The sequence below is a fragment of the Pleurodeles waltl genome, chromosome 1_1, assembly GCF_031143425.1.
Source record: "Pleurodeles waltl isolate 20211129_DDA chromosome 1_1, aPleWal1.hap1.20221129, whole genome shotgun sequence".
Classification (NCBI taxonomy): Eukaryota; Metazoa; Chordata; class Amphibia; order Caudata; family Salamandridae; genus Pleurodeles; species Pleurodeles waltl.
This window is the reverse complement of record NC_090436.1, coordinates 47,395,165-47,418,844: the sequence shown is the minus strand read 5'-3', so window position 1 is coordinate 47,418,844 and position 23,680 is coordinate 47,395,165. Positions and strand designations below refer to the sequence as shown.

General features: G+C 41.5%; 1 protein-coding gene and 1 pseudogene across 3 annotated transcripts in view; one reads left to right on the top strand and one right to left on the bottom strand.

Annotated features, from left to right (window-relative positions):
* LOC138260798 (zinc finger protein 271-like) overlaps positions 1–23,680 on the top strand; it is a 236,718-nt pseudogene that overhangs the window by 102,375 nt on the left and 110,663 nt on the right.
* LOC138260522 (zinc finger protein 436-like) overlaps positions 1–23,680 on the bottom strand; it is a 65,783-nt gene that overhangs the window by 2,113 nt on the left and 39,990 nt on the right. Inside the window, exons 1-3 of one of the 3 annotated variants that reach the window (XM_069209178.1) lie at positions 22,710–22,747; positions 22,547–22,613; positions 16–1,758 (exon numbers count right to left, since the gene is read on the bottom strand). In XM_069209178.1, the coding sequence (XP_069065279.1) occupies positions 16–888 (873 nt within the window). In that variant the 5' untranslated portion in view covers positions 889–1,758; positions 22,547–22,613; positions 22,710–22,747. Of the gene's footprint in view, positions 1–15; positions 1,759–22,546; positions 22,668–22,709; positions 22,748–23,680 lie in introns of those variants that run through there. The other 2 variants (XM_069209207.1, XM_069209163.1) reach the window with 2 other exon arrangements.

Here is a 23,680-nt window from a genome sequence, read left to right as displayed (position 1 = left end):
ATAATGTCTTTCAAGGTGTGTTAACAGACTAAAGCTCTTCCCACATTCACTACAATGGTATGGTTTTTCCCCTGTGTGTGTTCGTTGATGACATTGTAGGTTTGATAACTGACTAAAGCTCTTCATACATGCACTGCACTTGAATGGTTTTTCCCCTGTGTGTGTTCGCTGATGTCTTTGTAGGATTGATAATTGACAAAAACTCTTCACACATTCATTGCACTCGAATGGTTTTTCCCCTGTGTGTGTTCGCTGATGAACTTGGAGGTGTGATAACCGACTAAAGCTCTTTGTACATTCATTGCAATGGTATGGTTTTTCTCCTGTGTGTGTTCGCTGGTGATACTGTAAGTTTGATAATTGACAAAAACTCTTCAAACATTCATTGCACTTGAATGGTTTTTCACCTGTGTGAGTTCGCTGATGATTCCTTAATGTGGAAGATTTACTAAAACTACTTCCACATTCAATGCAACGGTATGGTTTTTCCCCTGTGTGTGTTTGCTGATGTCTTTGTACCTGTGATAACCGACTAAATTGCTGCAAACATACATTGCAATGGTATGTTTTTTTCCCCATGTGTATTCTCTGATGTACTTGAAGGTGTGATAACTGACTAAATTGCTTCAAACATTCAATGCAATGGTACAGTTTTTCCCCTGTGTGTGTTAGCTTATGTCTTTGGAGGTGTGATAATCGACTAAAGCTCTTTACACATTCATTGCAATGGTATGGTTTTTCCCCCATGTGTCTGCTGATGCCTTTGGAGGTCTGATAACAGACTAAAGTCCTTCCCACATTCACTGCATCTGAATGGCTTTTCCCATATGTGTGCTCGCTGATGCTCTTTTGAAGTGCTAAATGACTAAAGCTTTGCACACAATCCATGCAATAGAACAGTCTTTCTCCTGTATGTGCTTGCTGAGGGAGCTTTAATGGTGATGAAAAAGTAAAGATTTCACTGCATGTGTAGGATTCTTCTTTCTTAGTTAGTGCCTCTGGGTTGGAGATATATTTCCTCACTTGACTGTTTCCTGAAGGGCCAACATGGTTGATAAAGCCGGTGTATTATTCACATTTCCTGTATATGTTGATATTTAGGACATTTGATTTCCATTGTAAAACTGAAGTGCAATGGTCACTAAATACTTGCCTCACTCAAAATATGTGTCAGGCTTCTTTGTAAGTGATTGTACATTTAGACTGGATACGTTTTTGACACTTGCAGGTGAAGATTATTCTTCCTTCTGGTCAGTACAAAGTGGGACTGTACTACATTTTATAGACAGCAGAACTCTTTTCCTTTATACTTCAGTTGTTTGTCTCCACTTTGTTGTGTGTTTCTCTGGTTGCTATGGTGTAGCCAAAAAGAGTTTATAATACACCTACTGTAGAGCACTGAATGATGGTCCGTATTCATTTTAGGATGCAAAGCACTGCTGTAACTGCATCATACTGATCCCATGATCAAAGCTGATATTGGACACCGGTTTATACAGGAGGCGGTTTATCAGTGATGTTGCCTTAATTTTCTAGAGGTCATTTCTTAGTCTTGTGGCGTGGAGGTGCACAGCTTATACTCTTACATCCACTGAATTGCCCTTGACAGCTTCTTCCAGGATCTGTCAGTTCCTCTGTCGCTGACTACACTTATGTTTTCCTGCATACTGGTCCTTGTCATTTCTGACAGTTGTTTAGCAGAGTTAAAGTACGATCTTCATTATTCATAATCATTTTGTGCATTCAAAACTCCTTTCCCTGTTGAATGTAAAGAGATTTAAAATTACAAAATACAATTGTGATGGAATATGAACATACAGTACTTATCTTCTTGTAAACAACATCTCTCCTTTACCATCTTTGAAACTTAGCAAGGGATATTTCACCATTCACAGATATTTAACTATCAGTTATGCTGAACATGTCACATCTTATTTACTTCAGTAAAGGAGATTTATCAGTGTCTACAGAGTAACTTTGTAAAGAGGGGGCATCACAAAGCATCACGTGCTACAGGTACAGCTTAAGGTAGATGCGTATGAAAACGTTTTCATTAAAGAACAGATTGTGGAAAAAGAAGAATCAGGATGTACTGATGTTTCTTCAGCTTCAGGAAGTGTCTACCAAAGGTAACTCTTCAAAAAGTATATATGAAAAGATACTTGTATTCACAAACTTTGGTACTTTCCTGTTCTTTGTATCAGCTCAAGTGCCAACTCATGCCTTTACCTTGGTGTTCTTTAAGTAATCTTGGCCACTTTCTTAGCTACCCCAAACCCTGGGTTGGTTCAAGCAATTCTTTTCATCTAACCTGAAAGCTTGGAGCATTGTTGTGCACGGAGGTGGATTTTTTTTTTATTGCCCTAACATCTGCCCATCTCCTTTAATCTAATGCAATTTGCGGGCCCTGGTTCTGACCCTCAGACGTTATGTAGAAAAGAGATTCTTTAATTATCCCTAAAGTAGTTAAAGTTCAGACCGCACCGCATTTCAAGATGCAGCTTCCAGTGCTGTACCTGATGATCTTCAGAGCTCGAGCTCGATAAGCAGAGGTGAAAAGGCATACTGGAGTCTTGTGCTCCACTAAAACCAGAATGGGTCTCCTAGAGAGAGCTCTCTTGTCAACTCCAATGCGTCAAGGTTTTATAACTGTGCACTGTCAATTGTAACGAGAAGATACAGCCAGGGCTCTGTTCACTGTCAGAAGATGCCCTGTGCCATCAGGCACCACTGTATCCATCCTGGCATCTAATGGTCTAGTGAGGTGGTTCGGATCATGGTAATGTCCTGTTGATCCACCAAATTCCAGAGGTGTAGGGCCTTTTGGCACATGACCCAAAACCCGACTCCTTGTTGCAGTATCACGTGGCAGTGGTGTTGTCTGTAGAATCTGCAGCAGCCTTCCTTTAATGGATAGTAGGAAGACAGTCAGCGCCATGCAACCGGCCTGAAACTATACCTGACTGATATGGAGATGGGTTTCCATCACAGAGCAGAACTCCATTCCCCCAGACAACCTAACCAACCCAGCAGTGACGCATTCATGGGGCAGGGAGAGGGGCCTGCTGCTGGTTCAATTGCATTCAAGCAGCCCCCCTATATATCAATTGCAGTCTCCCCTAAAACCTGTATGGAATGCAACAGGTTTCCTTAGTACTGGGCCCACTAAGACTTCACATTCCACGTCATTGGAAAGCAGGGAACTGTATGTGTATTTGTATTAATGAAGTTTGTAGCGTGACCCCATTGAGCAGGCCCCAGGCCCAGCTCTCCCCTTGCTGATGCATCGCTCTTGCTCCTGTCTTCTCCTTGCTTTTCCAGCACATTTGCTGTGCGTTATAAATCCTTGATTGAAGGAGCGTGTATTGCCACTAGAACTTGACGGGCTCTCTTCAAAGGGTCAACACTCCTGTGATTCTTTCCACAGGAGCTCCAGGTATGCAAGAACCATTACTCACTCCATCCCTCTCTCTCTCCTCAACTCTCCTTCCCCCCAGGGTCAGTCAACAGTATCAGTCATCTCTTCTGATACTCAGGGGGAAGGGGTGGAAGATCCTCACTTCTGCAGGCTGGCACTAAACATGGGGATTTCTCCTATATAATGAGTACCTTATACAAATAGGGAGAATACGTAAAATATTTCATCATACGATTAATGAAGTGTGGGGCACACAGTCACAAGTATCTAAAAAAAAGAATGCAAGCGCTACTAAGTTAGACACCTGTGACAAGCGGCCATTCCTGTGAGTCTGGCAAGCTATGTCAGCCAGGTTAAGTAGCCACGACAGGAATGCTAAGCCATAAACAGATCTCACAATTAACCTCTAGGAGCCTCTTAAATCTAGAACATGGAGTATCAAAGTCCACAGACTCAAGTAGAAGTCAGCAAAGGGACCATTTAGTGCTTTCAAAGTAGAAGAGCCACAAGTGCTACAATGCTACCAAGGTCAGTGTAGAGGCAGAGGGGCATCAACTATAGTGAAGTAGCTTAGAGTTAAAAAAAAAAAACACCCGAATCGTGCAAATGTGATACTAATATGGCACTTGGCACAATGTTAGGTAGTCATATGAACATTGATTTTTGATTTAGACCCCAAAAATATGAACCCCCATTTTAGGCGTGTGATGTCGTAATACAAAATGGCTGCCGCAAGGGCCAATAAATGATCAGAAATATAATATTAGTCGTCCAGCACATAATGGAAATTATTTTTAGCCAAGGAATTTAAAAATGTTGCAATTCAATTGACTCATGTTACAGTGTAAGAATGTAGATATACAGGGTGGTCCACATAACTTGCTCACCCCCCCCCACTTTAACTTTTGAACTGCTAAAGAAATTTGAAACAAAAATCATGGTTCATAAAAAATGTTTACTTTATGTTACTATTTTAGGGGCACTGGGACCCCCATATAGAGGATGTACCAAGTCTATTACAAAATTTTAAATGACACCCTGCATATTTTTGCTATATTTTGTGTTATAATATAAAAACAGATTTTCTAACATTTCAACATTAAAACATTTTTTTATTGAAAAGGAATGACGATACAAATGATATTGTTACTAATGTTTATTGTTATTTTAGTCAACAGTTTTTGTTTTTTAAAAGGTTACATTTTTTCAGTCATCTAAAACATGTCCTCCTGATTGCATTGTTCATCACAAACACAAAGACTAGTACAAGAAAGAGACAACTGCTTACATTTACAATCATGGGTACACAATGTTTTACATCCACAGTTAACAAGTTCCTTGAAGTATTTTGAAGCCTCAAGCAAAAGTGACCACAGAGGTTCATATCCAGAGTCTTCCCTCTGCCAACCCCACTGAGCTAGATCAGGTATATCAGGATACATGTTCCACCTCTGACCCCACACATAACCCGCTTAGAAAATAGCTCTCTTACTATGCTTTAAAAGAGCAGCCTCACTTGGTGGCATGTTTTCTAGACAGTGATTAAGTTTGGTCACCATCATTCTAAAGACACTCGTTAACAGAATCTGTTTTTGGGTTCTTATTGTATGATCTAATTAAAAAATTAGTTGACAAACTATTATTTGATATATCTGGTGGGCATTGAGAGATCTCAATAAATGTTTCTGTGAGAGCCTGAAAAAGTTGCCTCATTTTCCAACCTGTTTTCTTGCCACAATCTGCAAATGCAGAAACAGTGTTGCAACCTGTAAATGCATGGAAAAATAAAATACCATCACAAACACTTTTGCCAAGTTTATTAACATACTCAGCCTTTAATGTCCCCCAATACCAAAAATCATTACTGGTATGATACGAACAAGCTGTAAGACTGACAAAGCTGCACTCTTCTTATAATTTACTGTGCTGTCATTTGAAATGTTACAACTTTCCATAATCATTCGTATTAGATTTAGTATAGCAGTCCCACTGACTTTTCTTGGCAATTTTGCTCAAACTGTCCACTAAATCCAGCTACTTCAAGTGAAAACATTTATTCTTTAATAATAGCAGCTGCATTGGCCAGGCAGAACCATGCTGATGATCATTTTGTTTACAGACACTGAATATATGTTCTCCTACATACATCATTTTTGCTTCTAGAAGAATATATCTACCTTTTGGTTCACCGGTATTTGTGGTATGAACGCAAGAATCTTTTCTTTTAAGTGTGTGCTGTGTACATATTTGTCTGCATTTTCTACACCTAATTCTGTCATACACAGAACTACGAGTGATTTGATGTTATATAAAGCAAATACTGACGATACTTCAGAATTTTGCATTTTCGAAACAGTTTACATTATTAATTACTGGATCTTTTATAGATTCGCATGCTTGAAGGCCTTTTTCGCCCTTGTAAGACTTGTGGCCAGAAAAGGCTCTATGTGTATGATCCACCTAAGTATTGCTTCTACTGTCTGTATGTATCCCAAGCATCAAGGACTGCAAGATATGCAGCACCTTCTCTGCTAAAACTCAAAAGGACAGAGAAGGAAGACTTTTAATCTGGTTACAGGCAAAATCCCATACTTCAGGTGAGGAGAGCGACATGGACCAAAAGCCTCAAAAAAGGTCTAGATCTTCTGACCCAGGGCGGTCTGAGAGCAGACAATATCACCAACCACATCATAAGTACCCTTCTAAAGCCTTAAAAGGGTCAGCCTCCTCCAAGCCATCCTCTCCACATCGCAAAAAGGAGACTCGTCAAACTTCTCCTTGTTCAGGGCAGTCAACATCCAGAAAGGTACCACTTAAATTGAAGTAGCCGACAACATTACCATCGACTCTCGTATCGACCACTGCTGTTACAGCTACCATCGCCACTGTCTCATCTAAGAGACCCTCGTCAACAATGACATAGTCGACAACGGTTCTAAAAACTCCACTTTTATCTGTCCCAGTGAGTGACACAATATACTTGACTACAGTTCAAAGAAAAAAAAAAAACTTCCAATCGACCAAATCTCCAATGTCTCCTGCACTGTCGACAATCCACTTGTCGACGAAGACTTTGTGAGAGATTCTCTTCAGAAAAGGCATTGTTGGGGAGAACGCAGACGATGCTGAAGACACGGTCGATGACAGCACAGTCGACAAGACCATTATCATCCACACCATCAATGACAACACAGCCGTCGACAACAGCACCCAAGAGATAGATGGCCACTACGCAATGTGGTACTCATCTCTGCTGGTTCTCCTGATCTGCATGCGACAGTCAGGATCTCTACACTTTCTAGATCTACCTTGCTTCCTGAAGATACATCTCCTAGCAAGGTATCAACATTATTACCTAGCCATCTGCTGGAGTGGGAAGAATCTGAGGATATGGGGCAATTTGGGGACACACATAGTTCGTCATAATTACACATCAAATATCAGGATGATAACGATGAATACGAACAGCAGGAATATGAGCCCTATTATACACATCATAGGCATTATTATGAGCCAATGCAACACCAGCAGCCACGTATTACAGCACAAACACCTGCTTCCTTAGTTCAGGACTTACAGTCCATGCTCCTGGAGTATAAAAGAAGGTTTCCAGATTCAGCTCCAGATCAGCCACAACAGCTACAACCTTCCTCTCCGGCGACACCTAGAACCATACCTCCACCTCCAGCAACACCTAGGTTCACATCTACTTCCACGATAGCCGCGCCTCCCAAAGAAGACATGACCTACTCAGATGATAAAAGGGAAGAAGAAGAGATCATCCTTCAGGAGGTGGTGGTGATGGCTCTTATGCCATCACCACCACCTCCTCATCCATCGGATTCTCCTCTGGGATATATAGGAGGATTTCATACTTTGATGGACATAGACGCTATACGCTTCTATTTACTGACATCAGTCTCCCATTCAGAATGTTTTCTCCATGATTTTAAGGACCAGCAAAAAAATAAAATGGTGAGAGCGATTAGATTACATCTGGAGGGAAGGTTTAAAAATAATGAAAAAGCTAGCTAGTCTTAACTGTGCAACCCAAACTGGACAAAAAATATAAGGCTACAGATTATTTTCCAGCCTGTTTAATAGGGCACCCAAAACCAGACTCCGTCATGTCTCAAGCTGCCCAAAGGTGTTGAAAAAAATCAATCAGCTCCCATTTCAGCTCCACCAGACAAAGAGGGCAGGCGTCTGGATAACGTAGGAAAGAGGTTTTCATCCACGTCAGCCATTACCGTATGTGCTGCCAACTCCCTGGCTATTTTAGGTTGTTACGCCCATCAGATGTGGTCTGACATGAGTGCCTTCATCAACCTCATCCCAGAAGATAAACAACCAGAGGCACATAAAATACTGCAAGAGGGTGAGCGCACATCTTCAGAGGCTATCGATTGTGCACTAGATAGAGCTTCCACTGGTTTTTGGCAGCTTGCAGGAGCAGCAGTCTTGCACCGTCTGCGTTGGTTAAAGGCAACCTCATTTAGACCGGAGGTTCAATAAAGAATTCTTCATATGGCCTCTGATGGCGAAACCCAGTTCGGTAAGCACATAGATGACACCTTACAAGCCATCAAGATGGACACCGATACTGCTCGCTTTCTGGCTACTCTGCAGTACAAGAGGCAACCCTCTTGTGAAGTCAGAGGCAGAGGTTTGTCCTCTGTTAGAGGTACTTACCACAGACAATACCAACAACAGTCCAAATACAGGCCTACCCACCACCAGTCTTACTGTCAACCACCTGCGCCAGCTTACTCCAAGCAAGGCGGCAGAAAGAAACAGCCCTCCCTCCGCCCCAAAAGTGGCAGGCGACCCGTAAACAATGATTCTCATCAGGAATCGGCTACAGTTCCTTATTTCCCACAAACCAAGTGGGCTCAAATATTTCAAAATACCAGCAACATTGGGAAAAGATAACTTTGGACAAGTGGGTGTTGGATATAGTCACTTTTGGTAATATGCTAGAATTTGTGCAGAAACCACCAAACCACCCTCCAGTGAAAACACACTCACTTCACCTTCACTTTCTAAAGCAAGAAGTATCTCAAATGCTTTGCAAGGGTGTGACATAGAAGGTTCCCATACTTCAGAGAGGTCTAGGTTTTTACTCTTGGTTCTTCCTAGTAAGAAAGAAGTCAGGAGAATGAAGGCCGATTCTAGATCTCAGGCATTTAAACAAATTCCTGTGCAAGCAATCCTTCCTGTCAGATATCCTCCATCTTCTCAACAGTGGAGATTACATGACATTGTTGGATCTCCAAGATGCTGATTTCCACATTCCCATACATCCCAGGCATCGCAAATACCTTTGTTTTACCATAGCTCGGACCCACTATCAATTCAGACTTCTCCCTTTTGGGCTGAAGTCTGCACTAAGGATTTTCACGAAGTGTCTTGCACTAGTGGCGCCTACTCTGCGCAACCAAGGTTTTGAAATGTTCCTGTATTTAGGCAACTGGTTACTAAAGGCACCGACTCCGCAACAGGCTTCTGATGCCACCCTAGCTTTATTTCACAATCTTGGCCTGACTGTGAATCACCAGAAGTCATCCGCTATTACAATGCACAAGATGGTCTTTTTGGGTGCAAAATTCGACACAGTCAGAAACAATGCTTATCTTTCAATAGAAAGACAACAAAAACTTTCCAACCTCACTCTCATGATTTCAAAAAGCAGGTTTATTTCTGTGAGAACATTCAAGTTGCGTTTAGGAATGATTTCCTCTTCAATAAACCTGGTACATCTAGCAAGACTAAAGATGAGACCACTACAAGAAGAACTTCAACGTTAATGGATTCAGTCTCAAGGGTCCTTTAAGGACTTGATCAAAATCACAAGGACGATAGAAACCCTACAGTGTGGTCCCACACCAGTCATCTCTCAGGGGTTCACTTTCCTAACTCCAATACCAGATTTCATCATAACAACGGACGCCTCTCTAGAAGGCTGGGGAGGTCACTTGCAAGATATGTGGATTCAAAGGAAATGGTTCAATTCTCAGAAGAAAATGCGCATAAATCTTTTGGAGCTGAAAGCAATCTCACGCGCTGAAAGCTTTCCTTCCTCTAATTTCAGGATCTTCGGTGTTGATCCGCAAAGACAACACGACAAGCATGTATTATGTCAACAAACACGGAGAAACACGATCTCTCTCCCTCTCACAAGAAGCTCAAGCTCTCTGGGACTGGCTTACTCTTCACAAAATATCTCTGAGAGTGGAACACGTACCAGAGGATCAACAACGTCCTTGCAGACTCACTCAGCAGGACAGACGACAGTTGCCACAAATGGGAACTCAATCAGAAGGAAGTAGACAAGATCTTTTGACGCTGGGACAACCGGTCCTGGGTCTTTTTTGCACCAACAAGAACATCAAATACCATTTTTATGCCAGTCGGTTCCCACTCCGGGGGTCTTTCAATGCGAGGGTCCGGGATCTTTGCATACGCTTTTACCCCTTTCCTGTTGATCCCCAGACTTCTCAAGAAGATGAAGACTGAGGGTTGCTGACTTATAGCACCCAGATGGCCCAGACAGTATTGGTACACGGAACTCATTCTCCTATCCGTGGCCAATCCCATACGACTTCCCAGCAAACGGAACCTGCTAATGAAGAACCAATGGCAGACACTTCATCTGGAACCAGCATCTCTCCAATTGCACGCACAGCTCCGGAGTTCTGTGAATTCCAGATCATGAACATTGATCAGGAATGTAGGGTAATCATTTCTAGAGCACGTGCTGACAGTACAAACAAGACTTACAGACTCAAGTGCCAAGATTTTGTGTTTGGTGCCGACAAAACAATGGGCACCCATGGGAGGCTTTACCAAAGTAGATTTTATCATACCTCCTTGCTCTCTCCAAAAACCGGGTTCTGACCTGCCTCAGTTAAGGTTCACCTGACAGCAATATCTTCATATAGACTTTCGGTAAATATACCTTCGCTAGGTTTCTCCAGACTCATAAAACAGTTTATGGAAGGACTGTTTCACACTTTTCCTCCGATGTTACCACCTCCTCCTCAATGCCAACTAAATATTGTCCTTTCTCAATAAAAGTGCTGTTCGAGCCCATACACACAGCTGAGCTGAAATTCCTCACATGGAAAGTGGCAACTCTCCCTGCACTTATTTCCACTAGGAGAGTCAGTGACATACAGACATTTACCACCAAAGAGCCTTTTATAACTTTCTCGAATGACATAAGATTTACTCCAAAGGTTCCCTCATCTTTTTACTTAAACCGTTTATATTGAGAATATTTTTTCCAAACCCATCGACTGCAGCCGAATTTTTTTTTTACACACACTGGACATCAAACGATATTTGAAATCCTACATTCAGTGTCCCAAACAGGATTCGCTAAGGCAACAATAGCTCGGGGGATTTCATCCACTATCCAATTTTGTCATACATAGGCTGGAAACTCGCTAACTGACCTAAAGCACACAAACAACTCCTGCATTATTAGGATTGTTGTATGATTACATATTGTTTATATCAACTGATATGCTTACACACACCATCCACTCCGGGCATAACAGCTATTTTGAGTGAAGATGGCTATTCAGATTCATGCATGTGAATCTAAGAAAGATCCATTACTACAAAATAAAACAAGTTACTTACCTGTAACTATACTTATCCAGTATTTGGTATCTCTCGTAGATTCAAATGTGACCCACGCTCCTCCCCTGTGAAGCTCACCTTCCTTTTCATCACTCTAGTGCTTGAAAATCTGCGGGAAGAAGCCTCTCTTAGGAGTATTCTAGAGGGTGCTGGTGCCTCACTGGTCATAGATCAAGTTTGGATCTTTTTTCAAAAGGACATGGATAGGCTATATGTTTAAGTTTGCTAGCATTATAGCCTATAATTCTTACTTACTGCTTTTCTAAGGTACCATGGGGCTCCCACTTTGACGATGGGGATGATCCAAGCATGTGAATCTATGAAAGATGCAAATAGTGAATAACTGTAGTAACAGCAAAGTAACTTGTTTTTATTTCACCTAATACCATGCCATAGATTAATGTCTATTTGTTGTCAGTGTTTTTTTCTTTGTTCTGTATTTGCCGATGCCAGTTATAAAAACTAACAAGACACTTTTTGTGGTACTTCGCTCGCAACCATATCACCATAACTTAACTTGGCGAGTACTTTTGAGTCACTTAATGTAACTGCAGCATCTCAAACTCAATTACTCAATTTAAGTGTACGCACATTTATAAGCTCTACCCCTGACTCTTCATCACATAAGAAACATGTATCTTTCAATTCACCAACTATGAAACACCTTGAAGTACTCACTTGAAAACGGTCTTGAACAAGTTTAGTTTTTTTTTGATAACCTTGTGTTGTGGACTTGGCTGGTCTCTGACATCATTGGATCAATGATGTCAGAGAATAGAAGGGAGATGTCCCCAGGATTCTAGGAGGGACTATTGGGAGTGGAAGGAAGCAGCGAGTAAGCAGCAGGCACTGTTGTGGATGCTGTATAATAAAGACTTACCAAACGAGTCTTGGATCCGTGGACTTACCTTGTAACAGTGGCGACAAGAGTCTAAAGCATCCACCGAACCTGGCGTGTGATAGAACTTGACAGAAGCCCAGCCGTCAGTCTATCAGTTGAGAAGAAGTACTGTGATGATATTTCAAGTACTCCAGCGTTGTGCTGATATTTCAAGTACTCCAGCGTTGTAGTAATAGGAGCTGTGACAGGGCAGTTTTCGTTCCTTTTTGATGTTCCGCCAACCTAGAGTGCAGACCTGCAACCGTGTCGAGTGGCGCCGCGGGCTGGTGCGTGCTGTGAAATTGGTGTGTGCCGTGAAATTGCTGAGCTGCAGGTCCTGGCGAGAGAAGGTATTCGGCCGCATTTCATTTCTTTTTTGGGAACGTCTTGTGGCAGTGCTCGAGCCGTGTTGGCAGCAGTGGCTTAAGTGCGCGCTGGCCGTGTTTGTGGCGGCGGCTCGAGCGCGCTTGAAGTTCATGCGCAATAAAAAAAAAAAAAAAAGAAGAAACGGGATACCATTGCATGCGCGAGTTCCAAAGTCCACGTGCGAACGTGCGCGTGTGGCTTTAGCAGCATTCCAGGGACTCTGTGCTGAGGAGACTGTCATCTAGAGCAACGTCACGGCGCGAGTCTCCCCAACAGTTGATTTCCACTTTGATGCATCGCGAGACTGACACGAAAGTCAGATCTCGCGTGTTTTACAGTTTTACAGTGTCTAGACTGCTAACTCATTTTTCTCTGGCACAAAACCACATTTACACATACTTTGTTCCTGGAAATGTCATATTTTATTGAAATGGAAGGAAGGACAATATGTGAATAATATACTATTCTTGACTTAAGTACTTAGAGGATTTTGAACATTTCATTATATTACTATTCATTTATTAATTTATTTTTCATGGAGCATATTTTATCAACTGGTAAGATGTACCAGTAATCCAAGAGTGCAAGAAAAGTTATTAGCGAAAAATCCCTCTCTGGAAGGAGCTGTTGCTATTGTGAATGTGAAGTGTCCTGATACTCAGAATTCCTCTATAGGTAGTGACACCAAGTTAGTTATGCCAAAATGTGATATAGAGATTGATGGTAAAGTTGTTCCTGTCCTTGCGGATTCAGGATCTCCTTTTACCTTAATAGGTGATCAAAACTGGGAGAACATTTTTGGTAATGACCACATTGAACTTTTCCCTCCTGATATTAACCCCATAGGCTATGGTGGACAGAGAATTGATTTATTTGGCTATTCATTGATGACAATCAAATTCAAAGGGCGTGAAACTGTAGGGAAAATGTATGTGGCCAAACAAGGAGACAACTTGTTGGGGTGGAGACATCAAAAAGATCTCGGCATTATTCTCAACCCAAATTCCCCCGAACAAGCTCTTTCTATATCTCATATAGAAAGTGATGCTTCAATTGTGAATGAATTTCCTGAAGTGTTCAGTGACAAATTAGGGTTGTTGGCAGATTTCAAGCATAAAATCATTTTGAAATCTTCTGCTAAACCAGTAGTACATAAAGTAAGGAAAGTGCCTCATTTGATGTTGTCTCCATTGCAGGATGAGCTTAATAGGTTGCTGAGTTTGGGAGTTATAGAAGAAATTGAAGCTTCGGAATGGTTGGCTCCCATTGTTCTAGTTCCCAAGGACAATGGTTCTAAAATTAGAATGTGTGTGGACTTAAGCGGTCTTAACCAGTGCCATGGGTAGATCGCCAACCTTTGCCGAACATTAATGAAACCTTAACCATGCTTTCACAGGCCAAGGTATTTAGTGTGTTTGATCTATCTGCGACCTACCATCAAATTTTACTTCATGAGGACTCAAGACACTTAACTTCTTTTGTTACGTCTTTGGGAGCTTCTAGGTTTATTAGAATGCCATTTGGCTTAGCGTCGGCAGCTACGTGTTTTCAAAGAATAATGAAAGAAGTGCTTAAGGGTTTGAGTTCTGTCCTATTCTTTCAAGACGATATGCTAATTTATAGTGAAGATGAAGAGGAGTATGACATTGCTCTCAGAGCAGTTTTGAGGAGATTAAAGGAAAAAGGTTTAACCTTAAAGAAAGAAAAGTGCAAGTTCGAGGTTGGAACAGTTTCCTATCTGGGGCACACCATTTCTGGCGATGGTATCAAACCTAAAGTGACACTGGCCAAATCTATCAATGCCCACTCCTTCTGACAGAGATCAAGTGCGCTCATTTCTTGGTCTAGCAGAATACTACTCGAAGTTTATTATAAACTTTGCGAGTGTAGTACAACCTTTAAGAGCCATGCTAAAGAAGGGTGTGGATTTTGTGTGGTCCTCGGAGTGTGAAGAGGCTTTTAACATTGTTTAATCCAGAATTGGAGAGATGCCTGCACTGGGCCATTTTGATACTAGGAGGAAAACTTTGCTGTCCACGGATGCTAGCCTGAAGGGTTTGGGTGCAGTTTTCTCACAGTTGGTTGATGGTGAAAAGAGTGTAGTGGCTTTTGCCTCTCGTTCTCTTAGAGAGGCAGAAATCCGCTAATCAGTAATAGAGCGGGAAGCTTTGGCATGCAATTGGGCCGTTAACCATTTTAAGTACTACCTATGGGGGTTACCGTTTGTACTTAGAAGTGATCACAGACCTTTAGTGCAGATGTTTTCGTGCCGTAATATAGAAAACACAACTCAACGTATCAAACGTTGGGTAGAAGATCGAATGGAATATAATTTCCATGTGGAATACCTACCAGGGAAAGAAAACATTCCGGCAGATTTCCTTTCTAGATTACCTTTGACGGACCATACTACGGATGATCAGATTCCAATTTTGTGGATTAAAGAACCAGCTATTGATAAGGAAGGATGGGAGTCAGAATGTGAACGAGACACCGTTCGCATACTGGTTTCAGAATATGTTGTGAGGGGTTGGCCTGATTTATGCAACTGTCCAGATGGTGTTAAAGCATTTTGGAACATCAAAGATGAATTGAGTATTGTTGGAAATGATCTGTACAGATGTGATAGGTTGGTTCCTCCAGATGGGTTGTACGAGAGACTGGTCAATTTAGCTCATGAGGGACATTTAGGCAGGAACTTAACCAAAGCTAGTGTCAGAGAATGCTACTGGTGGCCAGGCTTAGATAGACAGGTTGAGGCGGTCGTAAAAAATTGTATGTATTGTGCAAGGAGTGATAAATTCAAAAGTGTAAGGACTGCTCCTTTTTCCCCGGTTCATGTTCCTGATGAACCATGGTGCAAACTTGGTTTAGATATTGTGGGACCGTTTGAAACTCTACCTCACAATGAGAGATTTGCAATTGTGTTAGTTGATTATATGTCCAAGTGGGTCACTGATAGTTGTGTGAGTGTTATCACCACTAAAGTTGTCATAGAGTTCTTAACTGATGTTTTTGCATGTGAGGGTATTCCAAAAGTGATAGTCACTGATAATGGTGTGCAATTTACTTCACTGGAAATGAAGAATTTTCTTAATGATTTGGCTATCTTTCACTTTCGCACCGCTTTATATTCCCCCCAAGCCAATGGGTTGGTTGAAAAGATGAACCAGTTGGTGGTAGCTAGTGCACAGACTGCCATGGACAATTGTATCCCTTTAAAAACTGTCATCAGGGAGAAATTATGGGCCCACAGAAATGCTCCTAATGCTGTTACGGGTATGACTCCTTTTAGAATATTGAGAGGTAGATTGGCGGGTTCTAAACTTAATCCCTTGTGGTTGTTAGCTGATAAAGAGATTAGGGATTCACCAGTTGGTAAAGATGCTATCCGACACAGAGTTATTGTGAATCAAGCCAAATATAAGGAAGCATTTGATGTTAAACATGGTGCTCATCAAAGGTTGTGGCATGTAGGTGACATGGTGTATGTTAAAAAAACTTTTTGGTCAAGGAAAGGGGCGTTTAAGTTTATGAGACCGAAGAAAATTGTGCACGTGAGAAGGAATGTTGTTGTTCTGGAAGGGGGTGATGTGTGGAGCATGTCGCGCTTAGCCAAATGTGTGAATGACAGACCAATGACTGAGGGAATGTACAAGGAGGAAAATATTGGTGGATCTGATCCTGATCCTGGAGAGAAGATTAGAAGGAGTGTAAGGAATAAAACAACTCCCAAATACTTAGAGGATTTTACATGTTAAGGAAACTATGACAGTAACATTGTGTGTGTGATTACATATTGTTCATATATTGATCATTTATGGTTATTCCATTTTTATTTTAGTTGTATTAGCTATAGTTACATTTTTGACAAATGAGCCCACTATTTTTTTTTATGGTGTTGCATTGTGTTGATCTCGTTTTCTTTCTTTGTATTCTTTATATCAATGTGTTGTAATGTTATTGAAATATAGATAAGTTAAGTTATTTGCTATTTCTATGGGAGAGAGATGTGTTGTGGACTTGGCTGGTCTCTGATATCATTGGATCGATGATGTCAGAGAATAGAAGGGAGATGTCCTCAGGATTCTTGGAGGGATGGTTGGGAGTGGAAGGAAGCAGCGAGTAAGCAGCAGGCACTGTTGTGGATGCTGTATAATAAAGACTTACCAAACGAGTCTTGGATCCGTGGACTTACCTTGTAACACCTTGCAAGTTTGTGTTTGTCAAATTTGTTTCTACGCATTTTATGGAATTTACCACAGTTTTCATTGAACAGTTGTTCAACTAGATCATGTTTTTTTTCACAATTGTGTCTTGATGTTTGATTGAAGTCCTTTTAGTTCATCAAACCTTGCAGATCGTCAAGCAAACTTTTGTTCCCAGTTCCTTTAGCAGAACGTTTACTATTAGCTAGACACACTAAAACGTCTGGTAAATCTTGTTGACACAATACAATCTCAGTTACACCATTTTCTGTACTAGACAAACTCTTCATTAATATTTACAAATTCACATCTTCTTTTGGTAGACATTTTTACTCATTGACAGCGGATAATCTTTTCACAATTTCAGAAACCTGCAACAACAAAAAATAATTTGTTAGGTTACAAGGGCAGTACAACATTTTTTTTTTAAATTTACTTCATAAGGTATTTACTTACTGGATCCTTTAAAAATGTTGTATACTTCATCAGGGGCCAACTGAAATGCAGAATTTGTACCACTTTTGGCATTCCCAACCAGAAAAACATGTTATGGTGTGATGGATGCCGAACATTAGATTCATAATCGCTATACAAATAATAGGGGTGGCCGTTTTCTTTTATGCCATTATACGGGCAAGTAATACAAGAAGTAAACAAGTCTTGATCAAAGCAATCATTCCCATGTTCACCTACATGTGCTTGCCCATGTGCTAACCATTCCAGATGTTAAAATGATACTTGGACGCTACCCACCAGGGTGTATCCACAACCCGTCCTCATTTGAACTACAATGTGCGTTCTGACTCCGGTGTTGTGAACTACTTGCTTTCTGCTTTGACCTTAATTGTTAGTAGTGTTGAAATTCGCTTTGCTATAATAAGGCATTTGTTGTACTACCCAATCTGCTTCATACAGTGCGTCCCATCTGCTGATGCATTTCCTAGTGCAGTGTTTGTCCATTCATATATGCCTCACATTTTATAACTGCTATTTTTGCTAGCAGCACAACTGCACACAAGTTGTAATATCTTGTTCCTTACTGAAGTAATAAACTCTCTTTCCTTTCAAACGGTCCCATGCACTACTCCAAAGGAGTATCACAAATACAAGTATATATTTACTGTTTTGTCCTGAGCTATGATCCATGCTCTGGTAACTGCTTTCAGTTCTGCTAGCTATGCTGATGGCTCTATCAGGCTGCTTGTATTACATCTATTACAGAGGTGACAGCATAGGATGCTCTTAAGCAGGTGCAGGGGTAGTGAATTTGTATCTCCTGAGCCACCTTCATTTTTTAAAAGGACATGTTTTTTTCTCTACCTGGGGCTTATCAGACAGTTGTAGTGCTTTTTACCAGCACGTTCCTCCTAGACAGCCAGTAGTTTTTGTTCTCAAAAAAATTCACACAAATTTCGTTAAGTAGGCCATGAAATTGTACTCCTAGAAAACATTTGTGAACTGAATTTTAGCACAAGCAAATATGAATGTGTAGTAGGTATTTTACTAATTTACACACACTCTGGTGTCTCCAACGTTTTCTGAAACAAGAGCTACTTATGTTTAGTGAAAATCATCCTTAGCTACTAATATTACTAGTCTTTTAACAGCAACCATATCAGAGATTATATTAGTAACCACCCCATGCAAAATTACCAGCAGTGATCACATCAAGCAGGACTGCCCGTGACAATGTAAAAAGGCTTTTTCAATTTGGAATGCCTCTACATGGGTAAAACACTACAGCCATAGCTGCAATGCACCTTGCACCAAGGTAATATTAGTAATATTGCATGATTTGTCAATCAAACATCGGCTTGAAATATATTTAAGAAATCAATTTTTTTTTCCAAACGTGAGCTTATTAGTTCTGAAAATACACACATTTTCATCTCATGTACACACTTATCAATTGTGGGATGCATACATTAATTCAGCTATGCATATTCTAATTTAGTAGGCTGGGCTGAACACGGCAGAGCTACTTCCAGGTGGCTGGAGAGCCACCATAGGCTCACAAGCTACTCATTGGAGAAGTCTGCTCTAAAGTCTGTGTCAGTCACCCTAATGTCTAAATCTTCATTGAACCACCTAAAGTCTGCATGAGGAATTGCTGTCTGATGAAGGTCAGGCCTTGGGAGGTGTAAATGTATTCACAACTGCTATGCAGTTGTCGTCAATATGGTCCACACTGTTATCCGTGTCTATCGGTGGCATCAGTGTTGTCAAACTGACTGGAGGGCATCTTTTATGGTTAGACTGGCCCTGGCTAATAATTTTACTTCAAATCCTGTATGTTTCCAAGCTGGAAAATGCTGCGTTGCCTGCAAATTTAACAGCAACACAACCTAGTTCGCGACGTACAAGGGTATTCTAGCATAATGGGAGTGATCTTCATGACCATCATCCCCGCTGTCACAGCTTTGAGAAATAGAGGTTGGCCGCTTGCAGCTATTGGTAATGACACAGAAGAATATGGCACTAGTCTTTTCCATGAACCATGCTGTTGCGCTAACACTGCATGTGCTATGCCCACTTCCTCAGAGCCAAACAGATGAAAAAGCAAGTTGTGGCATGGCATGGCAAATGCTGGGGCGTGTGCCAATTATGACTGCAGTTTCCCAGCTCATCACTCCACTCAATACACAGAGGTCCCTGAACCAAAGTCACTTTTTGTAGAATTTCATTGTAAGACCTGTAGTTTGGTATCAATTGTTTGCAACAGTTTGTGATGCCCACTTTGTTGATGCCAGAGGTAGGCACACAATTGTTGTATCCTTTCTGATGATATGCTCCTTTGACCTTGTGACACAATTTACCCCAGCCATTGCACTTCTCTCTGACAGGGACCCTTTATGAACTCTCTCAAGGTAATAATATTGTAATGTTGATGTAGTCATAATATTTATATGAGGCACCTTGATGCTGAACCCCTTGTGGAATCTATGTTGTGTGTAATAATAAATACTTTGGCTGAGGCTCAGGGGTGCCAACAGGGCACATACAGGATTGACTTTGGAATACCAGCAGATACTTGCTTTCTCCCAAAAGCTTTAGCCCGTCACTGACTGAGACTGCTCTGAGTTGCCTGCAAGTGTGCCTCATTCTTGCCTTCTCCCTACAGCTACGGCCCATCAATGAGTGAGACTGCTTTGAGTTACCTGTGCCTCATTCTTACCTCCTTCGTACAGCTATGGCAGTTCACTGAGTGAGACTGCTTTGAGTTATCTGCACCTGTGCCTCGTTCTTGCCTCTTGCACAGGAGAAGGGAGCTAGAGAAACAAGCTTTTGCAATGCCATGGGTCTCGCGTTTACTCAAGTTAAAATAAACTACTAACTGGGCTTTTCTTGCCAAATAAACTGAAAAGTAACACAGTTTCACATAAGCGAGCTGATGGCCGCCACGAACATAAAGCAAACACACAAAAGGAAACAGATGTTTGTTTTGCTCGCAGTGAAATGTATCGCAAAAAGTGCAATTACCCTGTAACCGGCAAAAATGCAATTATCCATGTAAAAGGGTTGATGTCATGTAAAGCACTCTACGACTGCCCAGTAAGATTGCGCTGCCTACGAAATAAAGAAAAAAAATTGTGAAGAAACAGTAAGGAAAACATGGAGCCTCACATGATTTCAGTAGTTGGCCAGTGCGCTTGAGGCAGGCTAAACACCGAAAAAGGCATGACGTATGCATGCCTTTCACTAATTAAATCAAGCTAATTTTAAGAGACAAGCCCATGAATCAACCAAACTGATGGGCTTGACGGGGGTGTGGTTAAAAGCCCACAGGGAGATTACACCAGGGACAGAGCACTTTGCGCTCGACCCTAAAAAAAAAGGGAGTGTAGCTCCTCACTATTAGATGCAAATAATTACAACCCTGTATTAGGCTGCAATTGTGTTGAATAGTATTTAGTTTTTGCTATGTGATTAAAGTACTTTCTTTTTCCAAGAGAAAGATAAGCACTAGACTGAACATTATGTTATTGAGTCTTAAGGATGATCTTTGACTTCTGAGTCTCAGCCCTGCCACAATACCTCCCTGAAAAGCCTGTGACTGCTCACTTTTGCTACCGAGAGAATAAAGTGCAGTATGGTTTGCCCATTTTGTAGAGTCATCCTAAGACGGACTCCAAGATGCCAGTGCTAAACAACCACACCCACCATGATTGGGGCCAAGTGGCCTGTCTGCCCTGTAGTCCCCGAAAGTGGTCTGACAACAGGTAGTAACTGGTGGAATATCTGCAAGTCCCACCTCCAACTGTCTTGAACAGAACAAGAAGTTCGACTGAAACACAGCATAACCTGCACAGTACAGTAGCAGATACAAGCTATGTGGGAGTAAACCTTGACATTGAGTCCATTGAGGAATCCACGTTTGGAGGCAAGATGGAGAACTCAAAGAAAGAGGGTAGGTCAATTCTTGTGAGTTTTATTGAGGACCAAATTGGGAAACTGGTAGGCAAGTAGGAAACTGTGTTGCATTTAGAGGAAGGTACATGATAGGAACCCTAGGAGGGAGTGCTGTGACAGCAGTCTATCTTGGTCTTTTACCACAGGGTTATAACAGACACAACCCAAATGTAACCTCATATTTGCTTTCAAAGTCTTCATTCACCCTCCCCTCGGATTTCAAAAGTGCCATTGTCACCAACTCCAGTAGCTATTCTCTTGGGTGGGCTATAGAAAAGTAAAGGACAAAGCTCCATCTGAGTTATTGTTTGTAATTCTGATACGTTAATAAAGTCAGTAGTCTTTGGTTTGTGCAGAATAAATGTTATTCCTTATACTTATATGAAGTTCCAAAACCTGAACTGCAATGTGTAAAGGACAGTCAACACATGTTTCGCCCCTTCCCAGGGTGCAGGCCTGGAACTTTCTCAAGGCTGACATAGTAAGTAACACGAAACATGACAAAACAAAAGCAAACAGCACACACGTATGCGTATAACATGTCATGTTATAGAGAACACATTCAACACAAGTTCAAAAAGAACCGATTAGGGAACCCAACCCAAAAAAATAGAATGATATAATTAAAAATAGTACGAATTTAAAGAGAAAATTTTAAAAGAGAGAGAATGTGTGACCATAAAGATTCCATAAAAATGTACTTCAGAAAGTGTCCCAAGGCTGATCCCGTTATAGTGGTTTAGTATTCGAAACCGGGTAAAGACAGAATAAGTAGTCCAGATATACACAAAGCATAATGAACGTAATAAAAAAAAATGTCATATTTGTATATTTAGATGGCAAAAACACAAAAGAACAGAGGTCAATAAAGATACCAACGAAGTATAAAATACATAAAGAATCTAGCACACAACAGGAGTCCGGCATGAAGATCAAATTGGAATCACCACAAAGATCAGGAGAAATTATAAAGATTTCATTATCCCAGAACAGACATTGTGTATGGACAGCGTCTGTGATTCTCATCGTGGTTATAAAGCCAAAATTGACTGTTTAAACAACAATAATTGACTGTGGTAGTGAGAACGAATAATATAGCAGTGAACATAAGGGGTAAAGGTATCTACCTTAAAGGAGTGTCCAGTAATACACATTAAAAGACTGGAGAATCATCTTGCCTGTTGTCGTAAGGAGCTAGGTAGACATACTTGTTAACAAAGAGTGCCCAGTCATACACAGCAAGGAGATGGAGTAACAAAGTAAGAAATACTTCAAGGTAAGCGGTCTAACCCTGGTGTCTGGCAAGATAAAGCCAAAGGTAAAGCAGAGCCCCTGACACCAACCCCAACACCGGGTTGTAATACCAGTAAACAGAAAGGAGGCAGTTACACTAGGTGTGTAAAGCCAGTTAAGAGAAAGGAGACAGTTACGCATGCATTGACTGGGTAGTCTTACAGAAAATCCAGCTACGAATTGGAGAAAAATCAATGGCAGCCAATGGCAGCCAACAGGTAATCACAAAGTTTTAAGAAGGAACTTTAGGGAAAGTAAACTGTCAATCTTTAAGTCATGATGAAAGTGCGAGGTACAAGTCCTAAATGCACAGACAAGAGTTACCTTGAGAGAGGCGGCGATGATCAGCTGCGGTAGAAAAACAAAGTAACAAGGCGGTCTCAACAGCAGCCTGAAGAAAGAAACGGAGCGAATTAAAGCGGAAATGGCATCAAGTACTCGGCAGAGAATACCATGAGAAGAAAGAGAGTACCAGGAGATGCATTACCTCCAGACAGAGCGGCGAAGTCATCGGACCGGAAGTGCCTGTCACTACCCGGAAGAGCTCGCAAGTTACGGGCAGCAAAGTGAGCTTCCCGACTGTAGGAAACAGTAGAAAGCTGCTGTGTCCGGTGAAGAGACACTGATTGATGTCAATGCGCCTGAGCTAACTGGTTTGCAAAAGAAACACCTCAAGGACGGCATAGCACTGATAACATAAGGGCGATTGAGATGTTTATAGGCACCGAGGGGAGTCAGTAGTGCGAGTAGTGGGTGGACAGAAGTGGAGAAGAGACAGAGAGAAGTGTGGCTCAATGGTTAGAGCGGCAGACCCTGATGCAGAAATCTGGCCCGGGACCAGGGTTCAATTCCTTCCCCCTTGGGCTCAATTTCCTCGGACCTGATAATTCTCCCATAGGTGCCTAGTCTAATTCATGGGTCCCACTCTGGGCAATAGCTTGCTTAGTCTCCACAACGGCCCCAAAAGCGCTGGGATGCTTGGCTTCACCTTGGAGGTTGCCCAGGAGTGGGCACCTCACAGGGAAAAGCCAGGAGAGGTTCCACAGCGGTATGTGTACAGCACCTTGAGACCCTAATAGTGAGTAGTGCACTATACAAGTATGAAGCTTACAGAAAGGGGCCCCTAATGGGTGAGTAGTGCGCTATACAAGTACAAAGCTTACAGAAAGGGGCCCCTAACGGGTGAGTAGTGCGCTATACAAGTACGAAGTTTACAGTTTTAAATCTTACAGAAAGGGGCCATGAAATTGCCGCCAAATTAAGCACAAAGAGGAGCAAGTGCAGATATGAAGGGAAAATATGACATGACCGGGGGCAGAATATGTGCAGTTGCATTAAAATCTCCACAGTGAAGATTATCCCCCAAGCATGCTAATGCATCTTTAACTAGGATTTCAGGTTGAAACATCAAAACGCTTATGGTCCACAGAGTGTGAGGTGTTTCGTAATCAAACTGAT